This window comes from Rhinolophus hipposideros (genome assembly GCF_964194185.1).
Source record: "Rhinolophus hipposideros genome assembly, chromosome: 16".
NCBI lineage: Eukaryota > Metazoa > Chordata > Mammalia > Chiroptera > Rhinolophidae > Rhinolophus > Rhinolophus hipposideros.
The window spans coordinates 58,865,663-58,884,341 of record NC_138062.1 but is presented as its reverse complement, the minus strand read 5'-3'; the positions used below and the strand labels follow the sequence as shown (position 1 = coordinate 58,884,341).

The following is an 18,679-nucleotide window of genomic DNA, read 5'->3' as shown; positions in this document are numbered from 1 at the left end:
GAAGCTGGAGGGGCAGGTGGCCACAGGAAACAGGCTGACCCCAACACTCTGGCTGAGCTGGCAGGTGTTCTGAGACCTTTACCTCAAATGGCCCCAGGGGACATTCCACAATGTCTGGGGACATCTGTGGTGGTTTTATGACTGGCATCGCGTGTGTGTGTGTGTGGGGGGGGGGGCATTGATGCTCATCACCCCACAGTGCCCAGGACGGCCCCACACAGAGAACAAATGTCCAACCCCAAATGTCAGCAAGGCTGAGAGGGAGACACCTGCTTTATTTTATTTTTTTATTGCGGAATATTGGAGAACAGTGTGTTTTTCCAGAACCCATCAGCTCCAAGTCGTTTTCAATCTAGTGGAGGACGCAGCCCACTGGCCCATGTGGGAATCGAACCCCGCGACCTCGGTATTATGATGAGCACTGCGCTCTAACCAACTGAGCCAACTGGCCGCCAGAGACACCTGCTTTAGATGGTGACTTTGGGTGAGCTCTGGGTCCAGGACCTCTCCGCCCCCCTCCCCTCGCAATGCCCCTGATGGCTCCAGCCCTTCCCACTCCTAGGACGGGCCCTTGCTCTTTCCCGCAGCCTCGATGTTCTGGCGCCCCCTTGTGGGCAGACGGGGGACCTGGACCCAGAAACCAGGTTCTGCGCGGAGAGGTGGCCCCCACCCGCCTCCGCCCGCAAGCCCACTGTGCCGACCCTCACTGTAGCCAGAATGGGGGACACATGTAGGAGCTGCTTTTGCGGAGTGAGGAGCTCGGCTGGGGTCAGGTGGTCAGCCCTAGAGGGCTTAGGTGTGGTTGGGGGGAGGGCTCAGTGGGGTCGGAGCTAAGTCGGGTTGGGGGAGTCAATCTGGCCTTTGATCTCAAGGAAAGCCTCAGTGTTTTTCAGCCATTGGCCCCTAGGATGAAGCAGTTCTTTGCTTTGAGGTGCTGCCCCAGCACTGCAGGTTGTTTGCCATCCCTGGGTCTCCACTAAATGCCATAAAAGGGGGCTTGCTTGCGACAACACAAAAGACGCCCCCCTAAATTTCCCAGACGCCCCCTAGCGGGGAAGTGCCACCCGAACAGCCCCTTCTCCCTTCCCTCCTCTCCCCAGCACCCCACCCACCGGGAACCCCCAGACTGGGCACAGAAGAGAGGAGGCAGGAAATTCCTGCACTCCCAGAGCTGCGATCTGAAAACAACCCCCTAACCTACAGAATCTCCCTCCCTAGTCAGGGGGTGAGGTTCATTCGCCCTGCCCAATCTTCATTTCAGCATAACAAAAAGCTGACATTTATTTATGCGTTTTGGTTCTGTGCTCAGGATTTTTGTAGACGTCATTGCTTTTAATCCTCATGAAGACTTCTGAAAGAATAGTTATTTTCCTCCCTTTTTACAGAACAAGACGCTTAGGCACAGAGAGGTTAAGTTACTTGTCCCAGGCCACACAGCAAGAAAGTTGGGATTCCAACTCGTTCTCTGCGGAGCCACCACCAGGAATGCAGGACAGGAAGAGTGGGGTGATGATGCTGTGTACCCCACATCCAGCTCCTGGGGGTTATAACGTCCAGGACAGGGCCCTGAAACTCCGCATATAGTGGGAGGGGCCCTCATCTCCCAGGGAACAGCCTGGTGCTGAGCCTGCTCAAAGTTCAAGTTCAGGAGCAGCAAAAGGGAGCTTGCACGAGGGGTGTTGGCTCTGCCCCGGGTCCTGCAGACTGGCAGAACTATTTGCACGATTTCTCTCCACCTTCCCTCTTGCCAGTGAAAAGGGGGCTTGAGCAAGATGTGATGGGGATTCCCCCAGCTCCCATGTGGCAGAGACACATACCGAGGCCAGGAAAGGGGCTGGCCTATGGACTCATTGGAGCAGGACCTTGAAAGATTTTGGAGGTAGGAGAGCAGGAGAAGAGCTGGATTCTATGGAGAATTCCAAAGGGCAGCAGAAAGGTGGGGAAACAAATCAGGCGGTGGGTTAAGAAGATGGTTGCAGCACAGATTGGGTAGAGATATGAGATGGTGGGGGTGTCGGGGATGTGATGAGCTCCTCATCCAGGGGTGCCTGCCCGCTGAGCTTGAGAATTACCAGATGGAGACCAAGCTTGGGAAGGGGTGTGTAATGCCTAGGAAACATGCAAACAGCCCTCTAGGAGGGACTTGGGGTTTGTCCTGGGACTTCTTCATACAGGGACACTCCACCCTGGTGGAGTCATTTCACCAGATCTTTGTTTCTAAGGTGCAGAGTAGGTATTGGTGCATCCCTGGGTGCTGCCTGGAGGAGGTGAGCGGGAAGCCTTCATGAGGAGCTCATCATTCTTGCATGGTTTGGAGGCTCCTCTTTCTCCTCCCACTCCAGCCCCCAGTCACCCTTTTCTTCCTTTTCCTCCTTTCTCACAGTCTCTTCTTCCTTCTCTTTATTACTGTGGAGACAAGAAGGGCCCAGATAACCCAATTTAGTAAGGACTTAGAATGTTCCAGAACCTGTAAGCCCTGCACCCTTGTTGTTCCCATTGTCCAGAAAGGGATACTGAAACTCAGACAGGTGAGGACACTTGCCCAATTTGAACAGGAAGGAAGTGCTTGAGTTACACGAGCCCAAACCATGCTCTTAACATCTGGTCTCTCTGGCTTCCCAGGTCTCAAAACTGGGGGCAAGTAGATGGGCAGAGAGATGGGTGCACAGGTAAATGAGTGGATGGGTGGACATATGAACAGACGGACTGTGAATAAATGGTGGGAAGGTGGATGGATGGGTGGATGGACAGACAGAGGGATGGATGATGGAGGGACGGAGGAGGGAGAGAGGAAGAGAGGGACGATGGATGGCTGGAAGGAGAGAGGGTTGGATGGGTGGATGGATAAATGGATGGATAAGTGGATGTGAATGAAAGGGGAAGTGATAAGACTACAGATCCCATATGAAGCACATACAAGTGTAGGCGTGGGGTTCTCTGTGAGAAAGCCACCTCATTTGGTAAGTAGGTAGTCAGGAGGGAAGTCAGCAAGATTATGAGGCCCTGTTGATGCTGAATCAAAGAATGAATTACCCTCTTCTCCCCTTACTCAGAGGAGTCTGAGAGGACAGGGACTTACCAGAGGATAGGGACCAGTGGAGAGAGGGGCTCTGAGAGGAGCAGAGCTCAGAGGGGAGAGGGAGAGGCTCAGAGAGAATGGGGCCCACCTGTCCCGAGACTCACTGCACCAGATGGCATACGTAGACCACCGTGAGGGCGAAGAGGAAGAGGAAAGCCAGAACGGCCCCTGGGCCACTGCAGGCGGGAGCAGAGCGGGGTCAGCAGCCTGGCCACCAGGTTGGGGTTCCCCCTCTTTCTGCCTCCCTGCCCCCTCCCCTAGGCCTTACATGGATGGGCCTGAACTGGCCACAGGACCAGAGCTGCCAGAAGGGAGAGTCGGCCAGGGGTTATCCAGAATCTGTCCATCCTAGTCCGTCTGTCCTAGCCCCCGGCCCAGTGGGTTCTGGGCTGCAGCCAGGCTGGGGGAGGAAGTGGACTGCATGCACCCCAGTGCAGGGTGTGGCGGCGCCACCACAGGAAGTGGGGAGTGGGGTGGGGCTCCCTTCCCTGGGTTCCAGGCTCCCTGGGGAGGGGCCCAGGGTCCCAAGCATCCCAGTGCCCTGTCTCCCTGAAGCTTACCCTGACCACCTCACTCCCCACAGCCAGAGCCCTGAAAGGGGGAGGCTCAGGAAAGGTGGGGAACTCATGTCCTGAGTACCTACAATGTGCCAGGTCTTGCAATGGCTCTTAAGCCGCGAGGCCTCCTTCAAGCCTCACACTAGTGGTTAGAACTCTTGTCTTCCCTTTGCAGAAGAGCCAGCTCAAGGCTCAGAGGTCAGGTCACCTCCTGGGGCGGCCACACAGCTCTGCCGAGAAGCACAGTTCTCCCAGGTGGGAACCATGCTAAGGAAAGAACACCCTTCACGTCAACTTCCCTCCCCATCCTAGGACCTGAACCTCCAAATTTGACCATAGCCGCAGCCTGCAAAGGCTCCCACATTTTGGGCAAAGTGAACGTCCCTCCCAGCTCTGCCAACAACAGCCAGGGAGGCCTGGCCAGTGGCTTTCCTCTTTCTAAGCCTCAGTCTTTTCAGCTGGAAAATCGGCCCAGGTAGGTGCCGATGGAGACAGAGGATAGAGATACGAGGCGTTCGGTGGGCGCATCTATGCGGGCTTTATTACGTGTGTTCTGCGGTACTGTGGTGTTTCATCCCCTGGTGGACAATCCTGGAAGTGTTCTCAGAAGCCTTTTGGGCAGGATCCTACCACCCCCACCCTCACCCCAGCTACGGGCCCCAGAACAGAGCCCCAAATGCCATACTTTGTCAACGTCCTCATTAAGAATATTCAACTTATTAAGAAATACGTAATGTCCAGGGCAAGGTCCAGGATACAGAGAAAGTGAGGAAATGGGGGAGGCTGGAAACAGGAGAAAATGTTTGTTTCTTCCCAAGAAACTGCAGGGACCCGGGGGCCCCCCACATTCCAAGACCCAGTTCTCGGAAACAGAGTCAAGTGACCCAAAACACCGGGGAGGATGGAACAAGGATTTCCCAGGAGGTGGCCCTCGGGGCTCAAAGTCCAGCAAAACCAAGATTGCAGGGTGTGTGTTTACTCTGCCCACAGCAGATCTTCCATACCTGCCCGGGCATTGCCCCCCAAACCCAAAGCTGCTGCCCCCAGGGGGAAACAGTCCCAAGAGAAGACAGGAGCCCTTCTGAAGGGCTCTGATCAATTCTTTAATGCAGATCCCCAAGAGGTAGCCCCTGGCTCATACTGGTCCTGAGGCTTTGTGTGAGGGAGGAGTTTCTGGTCAAGAGATATCAAGCAGAGGGAAAAGAAACTAGGCAGTGGGTAGAAGCAGGGGGAGCCATGAGATTGTGGGAGCTTGGGGGTTTCTCCACAACCAAGGGCAAGAAGAATCACCAGGCAGGACAACTAGGGAAGAAGGGTGCACAGAGACCATGTAAGGTGCAAAGAAGGGGCCGGGCAGGCCAAATGGAGTCACTTCAGTGCCTTTAAGTCCCAGTCATTGACTATAGAGTGTGGAAAGAGCATCTCTGGGGGTCTGCCTGGAGGAGGTGGGCAGACAGTGTTCACATGGCTGTGTCCTTGGCTTTCTCCTGGTCTGTGGGCTCCTCTTTCTCCTCAAGCTCCAGCCCCAAGTTGCTCTCTCCTTCCTTCTTGGCCTTTTCTTCCTTTTCTTCATTCTTCTCCCTCTTGCCTTCTTTACTGTAGGGACACAAAAGCCCCAGACCACAATAAGAAACAGAGACATTCCCATTTAATGTCCCACTTACTGTGCCAGGCCTTATGACAAGTGTTTTACAGAAAGTATCTTCATTGAATTCTCAAAACAGCCCTACCGAGGCAGCCTTGTTTCCATTTCACAAAGACAGAAACTGAAGTTCAATTGTCCCGTGCACAGACAGGTGGATGAGTAGGGGAGAAGGATGGATGGATAGATGGATGGAAATGTAAGTGGGTCGGTAGGTGGGTGGTACGTGGGCAGATGGATGGGTGGATGGATAGGTGGATAGGTGGGTGGATGGATGGATGGAGAGGTGGATAGATGAGTAGTTAGGTGAGGGGAAAGTTGCATGGAGGAATGAATAGATAAATTAATGGGTAGGTGAGCAGATTAATTGGAGGAAGGAGACAGTGGTGGGTCAATGATGGATGGATAGGATGTAGATGGGTGGAAGGATGGATAGATCGGTGGGCTGATGGGGGGGTGAGCAGGTGAATGTGTGGGTGACAGAATGGGTGAGTGGATGGATGGATGGATGATGGGTAGAAAAGTAGTTAGGTTAATGGATAGCTGCATGGAAGGATGAATAAATGAATGGGAAGGAGAGTGAATGAACAGGAGGAAGAAGAGAATGATAGATCGATAGATGGCAGTGTAAATGGGGCAATTGGACTAACAGGCAGGTGGATGGACGGATTAATGATGGATGGTGGAGGGTGAAGACTGGGTAGGCAGACGGAGGGAGGGAGGGAGGGGTGAAAAAGGGAAGAAACTACTAATGTAGAATCACGTGGGACCTAGAACCTCCCGCACATCCTGGGAGTAGGGATCACATTTTACTGGGGCTGAGCTGGGCCTTGTACAAAGCATTCAGTCAGGTCCACACCTCTCCGTCAGGCTCATCTTGGGCTCAGCTGAGAATCTTTCAGCCAGGCTGGTCTCCTCCCAGCTCTGCACTCCTGCCCCCCAGCCTCTGCTCCCCCAATCCTGAGCACATGGCTGTGGGACAGTGTCAGGAAGGCTGGTGGTCAGGGTGGAAACTGGGAGGAGGAAACTGAAGGCCCTGTGAGCCAGGGCTGAAGGAGAAGGAGCTAGCCAGAACATACAGGAAAAGGCATTCCAATCGGAGCCAGAAATAAGTGCAAAGGTCCTGGGGCAGGAATGTGCTTGAGGTGTTCAGGGACAGAAAGAGGTCACCTGTGCACATCCACCCAGCCTCCCTGACCCCCATCCGTGTCTACACAGGCTCACACAGGCACTACCTCAGGTCCCGGTCTTGGTATGGGCTGATCTCCATTCTGAACATGGATTCCTCACTTTCATCTCTGTAGGAGAGATGGAGATGGGGTGAGGGTGGGTGAAGGGCCGGAGGTGGGGATAGCCTCACTGCCGCTGGGGGTCATGAATTCCGAGAAGCAAGGAGGCTGTGAGCTGCAGAGCTGTCTTGGTCTGTGGGATGGGGGTCCAAGGAGCAGCAGGGAACTGGGGAGGGAGGAGGTGGGACCAGAGAGGGTAAGGAAGTGGGAGGGGGTGCCCAGCACTTAGGGGAGGTGGAGGGATGGGGAAGGGGGCACAGGGATAGGCAGCGTCGGGGTGGGGAGAGGGGCTCCCACCTCCCTTTGGAGCACCAGATGCGGTTGGCCAGCATGAGCATGAAGACCATGAACAGGAAGCCCACCACGGCAGCGAGGCCCACCAGCCACGGCTTCAGGCGCAGGTGTTCTGGGGCTGTTGAAAGGGGAGGGGAGGTGGGATTCAGAGACAGGGGAGGGGAGGACCCCCCAAAGTGAGAGAAAGAAGGGAGCCAGGGTTGCTCAGATAGATGGGGTCTTGGAAAGGGGCTGGGTTTTAGTGCAGAAGAAAGAGCTCAGCTTGGAGAGCGGGGCTCCAAGGACAGGGAGCGGGGCTCCCTTTCCTCTTCTGCCTGCACCCTCTCTCAGAGTCCTCGGTTTCTGAAAATTGGGAGATGGTGAGCCCCTCCCCACCCCACCCCCCTGGAGGTGGGAGCCCTACCTTGCTGGGCCTTGGCAGGCAGGAGGAACAGGGCGCTGAATACGAAAAGGGTCTCCAGGGTCCCCATGGCTACGGAGGAGCCAGCAGCTGTGGAGCACAGTCCAGGTGGGTGCTGTCCTCTTGGGCTGGGTGAGGCCCTGCCCAGCCCGATAAGGCGCAGGTGGGTCTGGGGCAGGGGCAGGCCCTCCCTTTACCCCATCTGGTTGGCAGCCCCCCCTTCCCCAAGGAGGGAAGACTCTGGACCTGGTATAATGATTAACCTGGGGAGTGCAGCCCCTGTGCCTGCCCAGGACCGCCTGCCCTGAGGTCACCCAGGCTCCTTGCCACAGGGGCTGGGCTGAGATGGCCCTGAACATGTTATGTTTCTTCTCTGAATACTCCACAAAATCTGCCACCTCCATTTTACAGACGCTCAGTGAGGCCAGAAGCCCCAAGGTCATACAGAAATAGGCAGAGCTGGTTTGACGCTGGCTCTCCCTCACCACCAGCTTATGCTGCCTCTTCCTGGCTCCCCTACCCCTGGGGACCCACAGCTACTGAGGGGTAAACACAGGGACTGAAAGGAATCGATCACGTGCCCACCAGCCATCTCCAAACTCAGCCGCTCCCACGCAGGACACCCCAGCAGCTGATGACTCAGGCTCCAGGCTCTCCTGCCTGTCAACCTTGGTCCCTGGGTTGATTAGATAGGGGGCCCTGCCCGGGCAAAGGGGGACCCCACCCCAGCTGCCACAGGACAGCCACGGCCCAGGCACATGGCAGGAAGTCCAGGATGGGGAGCCTGGTCCTCCAGGCCTGTGAGACGTCCGCAGGGTCCCCTGGGGGCTGGGGAAATGCTAGCATCATTGGACACGTATTTATGAAGTGCCTTCTGTATGCCCTGTCCTGTGCAAAACTTGGAAGGGAAGGAAGCCTCAGGCGTTGTCCCCTGGGAGTTCTCAGGCTAATTGGGAAGTCAGGACCTGCAGAGAGACAGATCCAGCAGCCAAGCAGCAGACGTCCGCAGAGCTAGGAATAAGGTGGGAGGTGGAAGGTGGAGAAGATTTGGAAGTGGGGAGCCCACTTACTTAGCACAATAGCGGGTACATACTAAGCACTAGGTAAAGGCTGGCTGTTATTTGTTTAAATCTTCTTGGTGTACTTGGTTCACAGACTGCCGACAGCTTGATGGAGGCTGAGTGGGTTTAGGCCCTGGGAGTTGGGGGAGCAGGAGTGCGGAAACAGCCAGTGTCCAACCACCAGAACCTGCCAGCCAAGAGAAAACCAGCACGACAGGCACATCCGTGGAGAAAGGGCTCTGAGCACAGGTCCAGTCCAGAGAATGCCAAAGGGGTTGGTGTCTGGCTCAGTGCGGCCTCCAGAAGGAGCTTCGGACGGGTGGGTCCTTGAAGGCAATGGAGGGGCGGTGGGGGTCCCGGGTGGGGGCTACTGCAAGAATAACCCCACGCTCCGCACCAGCATCCTCATCGCCCCGCCATGCCAGGGCCAGCTGGAGGTCCAGCTGCTCCAGATCCTCGCCCTCCAGGTTCGGGCGCAGCTCCCTGGGCGTGTCCTCCTGGTCTGGCTTCAGGCCGAAGGCCCAGTCTGTGGCAGGAGACGGGTGAGGAGCCTCCCGGGGCCCTGTCCACCTTCTGTCCCCTGAACTGACCCCATAGAGGCCCTTGGCCTCCCCAGGTTGTCTGTCCACCCTCCTCCCCTCCCTGACTGGGAGGCGCCCTTGGACCCCCCCAGTGGCCCCGCACTCTCCCAAGGCTCATGGTGGGTTGGGGCTCACCAGCCAGGTCGTGGGCGAGGTCCTTGATGAGATGCCCGACAATGGCATAGGCCACAACCACCACCAGGAGAGCAGCCAGCAGCAGGTACAGCACGTATCTGGGCAGGCGGATGGTATCCAGTGGTGGTGGGCGGTACTCTTCATACAGTGGCGGGGTCTGGCTCCAGACCTGGGTCCCCTCCTCGTCCACCAGCTCTGGCATGGCGGCCACCTACAGAAGGAGCCGCCCGGACATGACCCGTGCAGCGGAAGTATTAAGGGGCTTTGGGTAAGAAGATTAGGGCTCCCCCATGACCACCATCTGCCTGCATGAATCATATCGCAAATCACGTTTGCCCACTGGCCCTGGCCCTGGCTCGACTCCCGCCACACCAGCTGTCCCCTTGCATGTCCATCCCCACCTCACGGTCTTTGCACTGGCTGTTCCCTCTCCTGGGAAAATCCCTACCCTCATGTAGCTGACATTCAAAGTGGGGAGAGGGACTGAGTAAAACAGAACCTTAGAGTAAATGACATATTGGGTTAGAAAGTGAAGAGTGGTATGGGGCAGGAGGGGATGGGCAGAGACATGGTCTAAGGCAGGGGTATCAAAACTGCAGCTCGTGGGCCAACTGCAGCCCGCAATCCATTTTTAATTGGCCCGCAGCAAATTCCAAAAATATATTTAGTTTACTTAAATAAACCAGGTGAGGCAATACGTACTTCACCTCGAGTGAGTGGCCCGGCTGTTTGTGTATTTTACCGCATATGGCCCTTGGTAAAAAACGTTGAAAAAAAGTTTGGACACCCCTGGTCTAAGGGGATGGCACTGCTTGAAGGGGAGTTAAAGTTTAAAACGGGGTAGCCAAGTCCATACCAAACGACACTTGAGCAGAGACCCAGAGGAGAAAGGGAACCAGCTATGGCGGTACCAAGGGGAAGAGTGTTCTAAGCGGAGGAAACAGGCTGTACAAAAGCTCTGCAGCAGGACCGTGCCTAGCATGTTGGAGAAACAGTGAGGAGGCCCGTGTGGCTGGAGCAGTGATAAGGGGGAGAGAGGGAGGAGGTGAGGGCAGGGAGGGGACGGGGCAGGTCGTGCAGGGCCATGTGGGCCCGGGGAGGACTTAGGCTTTTACCCCAGGGAGGTGGGAGCCCTGGAGGGCTGTGTGACGAGGTGGGGTGGGACCTGATTTGGGTGCTCATGGGTGCCCTCTGGTGGCTGCTGGGGGAGGACAGACCATGGGGGGACTAGGGCGGAGGGGACTGAGCTGGTCTAAGTAACCCGAGTGGAGGCAGAGGAAGGGAGGGAAGTGGGAGGATCTGGGGTAGATTTTAAACTGGTCACACCTGACTGTTTGGAAGCTGCACCTGGAATGATGGAGTTTCCATTTCCTGTGGGAGGAGCCACTTTGGAGGTAACAGGAGGAATTGCAAGGACATATTGGGTTTGGGGTGCCTTATCAATAACAAAATGGAGATGTTGAGAGGCGGCTGGACCCCGAGTATGGAGCTCAGGGGAGCCCCGGGATGAAGATAGGACTGTGGGTGTCATCACAGTGTAGGCGGGGTTGGAGCCCCGAGTGGAACAGGTCGCCTGGAGGCGTGCAGTTCAGGGAAAGAAGAAACCACAGGATGCAGCCATGAAGAACGAGGGAGAGGGGACCTGAGGGGTTCCAGAAAGGGGGGAGGGAAGCCAGGCGAGCGCTGGGTCCCTGAGGACGTCCCAGGAGGAGGGGGGGCCAGCTGGGTCAGATGCTGCTGGGGGGAGACAGAGACTGAAATGTGGCCACCAGATTGGACATGGGGAGGTCACCTGCGGGCAAGAACAGTTCTGGGGACAGGAGAGACAGAGCCTGGTTGGGGCCAGTCTTGGAGAGAGAAGGGAGTGACCTGGGAGCTGGTCAGGGTTCGATAGGTCTTCCCTGAGCTTTCACTGTCGAGAGCAGAGAAGAATGGGGCGAGAGCTGGATGACAGTGGGGGAAGGAGGGGTTCTGGGCTTTTCCTCTAGTTTTTAAGATATGACTTCCTGTCTGTGCTGATGGGTGGAGAGGGAAAACAGATGAGAATGGAGAATAGCTGAAGCGATAGCTGAATTAGCAACAGGGACTGGGGTCTGGTGCATAAATGGAGGGGCTCAGGCAGCCGGCGCCAAAAGGATGCCTGTGACACTGAGATAAGACATATGTTTGGTCTTCGTCCAGCTTCCTGGAACCAAGCTCCTAAAACCCAGTCATTTTCTGAGTGATGAGGGTGAAAGGGCCCCTTTGTGCTTATTTCACCTCTCACCACACCTGAGCAAATGCTAATGAGGACTGGGCCGTGGGCGGAGCACCTACCAAAGGTGAGAGGGAACTTTCCGCCCCACCCCCCACCCGATGCCAACGCAGGGCTAGGGCTGATCACCTACAAGTGATGACGTAATCCATGTGCCTCCTAAATGAAAAGCCTTGGGGAGCTTCGTGTGCTAGGAAGGAGGCTGCCCCAGTTCCATGGGGACAGACGCTCCTGCGCTGGGGACCTCTGCAGACTTTGCCTCACGTGCCTCTTCATCTGTGCACTTGACAAGAAATAGGTAAGTAAAGTGCTTTCCTGAGTCGTTAAGCCATTCTAACAAATCCTCAAATGAGGGGGTGGTGGAAACCCCAGTTGGTCAAAAGTGTGGGAGGGCTAGCTGGGCTTGGGACCTGTCTGAAGTGGGGGTGGTCCTGGGGAGCTGCGCCCTGAACATGTGGGATCTGTGCTAATTCCGGGTGTTAGTGTCAGGACTGATTTGCAGGACACCCAGCTGGTGTCTGCAGAGAAATGGGAGAACTGCTTGCTGTGGAAAACCCATGCATTTGGTGTCAGAAGGGTTGTGAGCAGAAGAGACTGTAGTAAAAACAGGTAGTCCTGGTGCCTGAGGACCCCCAGTACCTGTGCCCTCATGGAATCCTCTCCATCTCCAGGAAGATTGTTGTTGACTCAGAAAGCAACAGAAATGATGATATGCCACATGTGAAATGAGGCTGTTGTTAGGCTGGTTTCATAGAGCCATAAATGGTGTGGGGACAGCGCCAGGAGTGCAGTTTCCAGGCTCTTGGCCTCACATAGAAAGGTGCTGGCTCAGGTAGTAAATGGCCATCAACTGTGATCAGATGGCCATCAGCTGTAACCAGTGAGCCACTGGCCACTAATATAACTGCTGTGGCTCCGCTAGCAGAAAATGGGGACCAGCAAGAAGATGGTGGCTGAGCTAGCAAGCGCGGATTGCAGAGGCGGATGCCGCCAGCGAGAATATAGTGGTATAACTCCCCTATCTGTGGCTCCATGGGTGTTCCTGTTTGGCCTCACCATGTCCTGTGTTCTTATGTGGGGAGCGGGAGCAGAGACCCTGCATGACAAATGGCGCAGCGAGCAGGTCTCCAAGCACAACAAATGGGCTGCTCAACGCTGCACTGGGAGGAAGGGGGGAGTTAGGATGGGAACGCATAGCCCAGGCTCTTAGCCATACCACCAAACCCCTTCCTCTATGCCCCCATGAGGGTCTGGGGAGGGCCAGGCTGGAGGGCTCCTGACCCCCTGGGAGGGGGTCTGACTGGACAGGTATTCCCCCTGGGGAAAGGTGGTGAAACAGGGGCAGAGGCTTTTGTCAGTCTCATGTTGTCTGGCACAGGGCAGGCAGAACCACCCCCCTCACTCACTGAAGACATGTTCCTTGCAAGTAGCCAACCCCCGCCCTGCAGCCCCCACACACTGAGTCATCGCTTGGCAAACATAATTTAATGTTCTACGTAAGCAATGACCAGGGGCCTGCTTGTCCCTCTCCAGGCTGAGTCCCTAGCCCAGCCCACCGAGGGACCACCTCGCCACCCTGCCCAGGCCCCCGGGACAGGTGCCCCCACAGTGCCTTTCCCTGCAGCCCCTCACTACAGAAGCTCCCCAGAGCACAGCCCCGCCCCTGCATGCCCTCCCTCCCACACTGACATCCCGCCCCATGCACTGCAGCCCTCTGCTCGGCCCCTTGAGGGAGGGACAGTAGAGACCTCAGCCTGGCCCCAGGGGAACTCAAGATGCAAAAGTGGCCGTGATCCCACCAAGCAGACAGGTCCAGAGAGCCAGGAAAGTGAGATCCGATTCACACCCACACTATTCATGGTTCACGTGCCCAGTCCCGCAGGGGAGAGGCCCCGGGTTAGGTGGTCAGTGGCTCTAGGAGAGGGACGGCCGCAGCTGCTCCAGCCCATTGGCGTACTGGAAGGCCGGCCCCGTCTCATACTCATACATGTCCAAGGCCACCTCGCAGCTCTCCCGCACCACGCGCTCAGGGTCGGCCACATGGGCCCGCAGGGCGGCCAGGCACGCGGGCCGGGCGATTGCTCCCAGGGCCTCGGCACACTCATGTCGCACCATGGGGCTCTCGGTTCGCTGGGCCAGGGCAGCCACCAGCTGGGGCACTGCCGCCTCATGCTGCAGCTGGCCCAGGACGTAGCCGATCTCGTGGCGGAAGAGGGCGCTGCCACAGCGCAGGCCTGTAGGAGGGAGTGGGGGAGAGGTCACTGGCTGGGCGGTACCATCAGGACAGGTGGGGACACTCAGGGACACGGGACTGGGCATTCGAGGGGCAGAGACAAGTAATAACAGGAAGGGGGGGATGCTGGAGTCAGGCTGCCGAGGGTCAAATCCCAACTCTGCAGCTTGTTGACAGGCTGTGTGACCTCAGGCAAGTCTCTCTGCCTCTCTGGGCCTCAGGTACCCCCCTGGAGAATGGGAGAAATAAGAGTGCCCACCCAGCTCTGCGGATGGCTTAATTTGCGCAAAGCCCGTGAGGAAGTGCTAGAAGCTGAGCTCAGGGAGCATGTCCCCTGGGACGAGTTTCTCCATGTCACAGACATGGCCACTGAGCCTTGCCCGGGGGCCCCCTCCTCACCCTCAGCCAGCGCCAGGGCAGCCTCCTCACTACCCGTGTCACGCAGGGCGAACATGGCTCGGTATCGGTCGAAAAGTGGCCGGGCCTCGTCCAGCAGTGCCTCCCTCAGCCGCCCGACATCGTGCTCCTCGGCTGGTGGGGCCGGGTCCACCGAAAAGTAGGGCCCAGCTGCTGCCGGCTCCCCACTGAGTTGCTGCAGCCACTCCAGCCGCCGGAGGGCCAGCTGGCATGTCTCAGCCACCTGCAGGGAGAGGGGTGACAGGCAACCATTGGGGACATGGTGGTGGGCCTGACAGGACCCCACCCCCATCCTCCAGGGGTGATTCGGGAGTGATGAGGGAGACAGAGGGCCAGGGAGGGGCTCGATGTGGAGGTGATGTTGGGACCAAGTGAGAGAGAGTCAGGTGGAAACGGCCAGTGCAAAGTCAGAAGCAGGAGCTGCCGGACCCATCAGGGGAGAGCCAAGAGGCTGGGGGGAGCTAGTCACAGCTGGTCAGGCGTTAGGACAGACTATTTAGGACCTATGGGCCACAGTGTGGACTTGGGATTTTGTCCTAAAGGTGGTAAGAAGCCATGAAAGGGATGGACAGAGAAGTTAGGATGGCTCCTCCGTGGTTCAAGGCGTGAGACAGGCTGGCCAAGCATGGCAGATTTTGGTGGGAATGAAGTGTTCAGTTTTGCCCAGTGGGGCAGCGGCTTGTACCTCCTGACTGCCACGTCTCTCCTGGATCCCTGGCCAAGCAGTTGCCCTGGCAACCAGACCCAGGGTCAGAGGTTGGTATAGGCTGGGGAAGGGAAAGGAGGGCCCGGCCACATTACCTCCACGACAGGGTCCGTGGAGTACTGCTTCAGGATCTCCAGAACTTCCGGGTCCCCGATTGCCCCCAGGGCCTCCCCTGAGAAGAACGATACAGAGCTCCTGTTGATTGGTTGGCTGGAAAAGGCCCTGGGCACCTCAGGGGACGCACACAACAGGGGCTCAAAAAAAAAACATTTGCCCAGTGAATGAAACAAATGGATGAAACAGACATCAGGGGTTCCATCAGGGGTTGTCAGTCTACAGCACACACCTGTTTTTTTTTATGAGTGAAGAATGGTTTTTATGATTTAAAAAAATGTATTTTTAAATCGAGGGGATAATATTTCATGACACGTGAAAATTGTATGAAACTCAAATCTCAGCGTCCATAAAGTTTTACTGGCACACGACCACACCCATCTTTTGACTGGTTTATGGTAGATTTTCTGCTGTGATGGCAGAGTTGAGTTGTGGCAACAGACTGTCTGGCTGGCAGCACTGAAAATCTTGACTACCTGCCCTTTACGGAGCCCATTTGCTGAGGCCTGGTTTGGGCCGTGTGTGCGTGAACATGCCCTCACTCCTGCCACTCACCTGCCTCATGGCGCACCATGGGTTCCTGGCAGGTGTCACGCAGCACATCCACCAGCACAGGGATGGCCCGGCGATCCTGCATCTGGCCCAGGCAATAGGCCAGCTCGTGCTTGAGCAGGGCGGAGTCATCACTGAAGGCCTGGCTGATCCAGGTGATGGCGGCTGGGCCGCCAAGCCCTCTAAGTGTGAAGAGCGCCCGGAAGCGGGCCTGCAGGGGCTGCTGGGGGTCCACCAGCGTCTGCCCAATGGCCTCCACCTCCTGTTCCGTTACCATGGCACCCGCCTGTTTCCTTCCGCAGCCTCTCTCCAGCACAAGAACCTAAGACGGAAACCCAAAGGCCAAGTTAGAGGCATCCTTCTCCTGCTCACTGACTTGTTCATTTAAGTTAGGACCTGGTGGGGTGGCTTCCTACCCGCTATCCAGCCTGGGCATCTAGTTGACAGTCTGGCTCTAGTCCCGCCTACTTGCTGTGGGGTCCTACCTAAGTTATTTTCCCTTTCTGGGCCTTTGGCCTATACATCAGCAATGACCTCCACTGTTCTGCTCTCCACACAGCAGCCAGAGGGACTGTGGTAACTGGTCCTCGAGATGGCCCCCAATGGCCCCCACCTCTTGGTATCAGTGCTCTGTAAGGCCCCCTCCCACAATGAGTAGGCTAACCTGTGTGAACAATAGGATATGGAAGAAATGACAGTGTGAACTCTGAGGGTAGATCACAAGAAACACTGTAATTTGTTACACAGCACAGGTAACTGATACAGGAATCCTTTCAGCATACAGACCAGACCATGTGACTCCCTTGCAAAATGCTATGGTACCTCATTACTCTAAAATCCTGACCGTCTTTCAAAAGCCCTGTGGGACCTGCACCTGTCCCCTCTACACCTTCACTTCCTCTCTCCCCCTTGTTCTTCCACTCCACCAAACAGGCCTCCTCACTGTTCCTCCAACACACCAGGCACAGTCCTGCCCCAGGGCCTTTGCACGAGCTGTAGTCTCCCTCAGGAACACTCTCCCCCAAATGCCCCCATGCTCACTCCCTCACTTCCATGAGTCTCAAACGTCACCTCCTCAGGAAAGCCTTCCCTGGTCACAATCTTTAGTGTTGCTCCTCCATCTCTTTTCTTTGTTCTGCTTTATCTTCGAAGTGCTTACCAGCACTCCATACCGTAGTGGATATTTACAAGGATGGTAACCCTAACAGTAACAACAGCTGACATTCACCTACAGAGCATGCGCTATGTGCCGGGCACCTCTTCTTAGCCCTTTACAGTCATGAACTCGTTTAATCGTCACCACAACCTGATGAAACAGGCACTAGGATTGTCAGCATTTTACAGGAAAGGAAACACAAGCACAGAGATTAATGACTTGCTTAGAAACATTGTGAAGTTATGAATCCAGAAGGCTGGGCTCCAGAGTCCAGCTCTAAACAACAGCCGCGGTGTTGAACGGATGAAATAAGATGAAGTGACACAGCTGGGAGGAGGGTCCCCCTCTCCGTCTTCTAGACCAATGAGGACCCGTGGCCGCTTCACACACATAAGCAGGCTGCAGCACGCCAGCAGCCCTCTGGCTCCCAGCGGGGTCAGCAGGGCCACCCAGGTTTAAGGGGGGTTAATAAGGGAGGTGCCGCTGTTTGAGCACAGGCGACCATCAAAAGAGAGGTCACCTGAAAGAGGGATTGTCAGAATCCACAGAAGCCAGGAGCGAGCCACAGCAAGTCAAGGGCAGATGGGACTCGGGACCCCTGCCAGGCCCTTGATAAGTACGTGGCGAGCAATCGAACATCTGCCTCTAAGCACTTTGCACACAGTATAGATCCGTATCATCCGTAAAATGGGCTGAAGGGGACACAGGGACCTCACAGTTACTGTGATGAAGTTATGGCCGTACACAGAATGCCGAGCACAACCCAGTACCCGCGGGATAAACGTGAGCTAGTATTTTTGCAAGGAGTCCGACGCCTGCCTCCGCAGATGCTCCCGAGGACCGCGGAGGGCACAGCAACCACCTCCAAGCCCGCGCGCGGCTCACACCTGAGGCCCACTTTTCAGCGCGATGGGGGACCGGGGTGTGGGTGTGCGCTTGAGGGAGTCAGTCCTCAACCAGCGCAGAGTGTGGGAATCCGTTCGTTCCTGTGAAGGCCTTAGCGACGGACACGACGAATTCGTGAGGGATGGAAGACGACACCTCCATCCTGGAAATCCCTCCCCTTCCTGGAGACCTCTGAACCCAAGAATTCAGAACAAAAACATCTCCGGTAACCGGCCCCCCGCAGCCCCCAGAGGAGCTGCCGCACACGGGACCCTTCCGGGCTGCTCGCCGCATCCCTCTCCGCGGCAGACACTCCTGGGACGCGGGTGTCGCACGCTCCGTCGACGCAGATCCCCGACTGCGGACCCCTCACAAATCGGTTCTCTCTACACTCCGATACAGGAGTCTTCCGACGTGGGACCCCACAGACACATGCGCTGGGTCCCCAGCTAAGGGATTCCCGGAGAATGGTCCCAGAACCCGGGGAAGAGCTCGCCGGGACTCGACACCCCTCAGGAGGCGACCCCTCAAACCGCCAGAGTCGGGTTCCCCAACGAGGCGTCCACCCCATGCCTGCCCTCCAGTCCGCGTCCCGCACCGTGCTCCCCGCCGCCGGAACGCCGGAACGAACTCGCGAAACGCAGGACCGGCCAGGATCTGTCGCCGCCGCCGCTTCACCAGCCGCGACGCTCGCGACGAGCGCCGGGCGCTGCCATCTTGCTGCCCACGTGAGCGGCCGGACTGCACCAACGCAGCGCTCAGGGGGGAAGTGCCATCAAAGGTTCCTCAGCGGGAGGAGGCCCAGGAGCGCCAGTCGGCACCGGTGCCATAGCTCACACTTCCACACCAGGGTAAGTCGAAGGGCATTCCTCAGGAAAGGGCGAAGGCACGGGAACAGATTCTCTGCGGCCTCCCCCTTTGCTATTACGGGTGGAAATGGTTTGTGCCGATTCACCCCCCGAGGGGGCGTGGCTAGCGACGGAGGACGCGCCGCAGCCCAGGGGCACGTCCGAACTCCAGGGCGTGGCCAATTGACGTAGCTTGACGCGAGACGGAAAGAAGGGGTTAAAACAAAAAAAAAAGATACGGTTCATGCACGTATTCATTTACCGGGTGGTAAATGGGCGCTGAAGACCAGACAGCCTGCTGGCGTTACCTTGGAGCAGACGCTGGAGTGTCGCAATCGGGGAAACGGCACGCCCTGACTTAGGTGTTATGAAGATCACTCAGGCTGGTGAAAACAGACAGTAGGATTCTGGGTTAATTTTGAAGGTGGAGAAACCAGGAATTGCTGATGGATTGGAAATGGAATTTGGGAGAAAGA

At 56.7% G+C, this 18,679-nt stretch overlaps 4 protein-coding genes across 6 annotated transcripts in view; 1 reads left to right on the top strand and 3 right to left on the bottom strand.

Annotated features, from left to right (window-relative positions):
• Positions 1 to 4,152: 4,152 nt before the first annotated feature.
• On the bottom strand, positions 4,153 to 7,472 carry SMIM24 (small integral membrane protein 24). The gene is made up of 4 exons (XM_081076979.1): positions 7,265 to 7,472; positions 6,865 to 6,979; positions 6,514 to 6,576; positions 4,153 to 5,232 (listed from the first exon to the last, which is right to left on the bottom strand). Exons 1-4 carry the CDS (start codon positions 7,329 to 7,331, stop codon positions 5,097 to 5,099), a joined length of 381 nt encoding a protein of 126 aa, XP_080933105.1. The 5' UTR covers positions 7,332 to 7,472; the 3' UTR covers positions 4,153 to 5,096.
• A 1,137-nt stretch (positions 7,473 to 8,609) lies between these two features.
• On the bottom strand, positions 8,610 to 9,309 carry SMIM44 (small integral membrane protein 44; the record flags this gene model as incomplete). Its single annotated transcript, XM_081077408.1, has 2 exons — positions 9,039 to 9,309; positions 8,610 to 8,848 (listed from the first exon to the last, which is right to left on the bottom strand). Exons 1-2 carry the CDS (start codon positions 9,238 to 9,240, stop codon positions 8,610 to 8,612), a joined length of 441 nt encoding a protein of 146 aa, XP_080933534.1. The 5' UTR covers positions 9,241 to 9,309.
• A 1,052-nt stretch (positions 9,310 to 10,361) lies between these two features.
• The window catches only part of FZR1 (fizzy and cell division cycle 20 related 1), a 43,901-nt gene continuing 35,583 nt past the window's right edge, over positions 10,362 to 18,679 (top strand). The window contains exons 1-2 of one of the 2 annotated variants that reach the window (XM_081076720.1): positions 10,362 to 10,432; positions 11,406 to 11,590. The gene's annotated coding sequence lies outside the window, so the exon portion shown is untranslated. Of the gene's footprint in view, positions 10,433 to 11,093; positions 11,591 to 18,679 lie in introns of those variants that run through there. The other variant, XM_081076721.1, reaches the window with a different exon arrangement.
• On the bottom strand, positions 12,324 to 18,318 carry DOHH (deoxyhypusine hydroxylase). Of its 2 annotated transcripts, none has more exons than XM_081076732.1 (5): positions 17,358 to 17,947; positions 15,318 to 15,636; positions 14,744 to 14,820; positions 13,925 to 14,165; positions 12,324 to 13,526 (listed from the first exon to the last, which is right to left on the bottom strand). In XM_081076732.1, the coding sequence occupies exons 2-5, from the start codon at positions 15,589 to 15,591 to the stop codon at positions 13,207 to 13,209; spliced, it is 912 nt and encodes a 303-aa protein (XP_080932858.1). In that variant the 5' UTR covers positions 15,592 to 15,636; positions 17,358 to 17,947; the 3' UTR covers positions 12,324 to 13,206. The 2 variants fall into 2 exon arrangements, with proteins under 2 accessions (XP_080932858.1, XP_080932857.1); XM_081076731.1 differs by lacking the exon at positions 17,358 to 17,947 and adding an exon at positions 17,954 to 18,318 and having other exon boundaries at positions 12,326 to 13,526.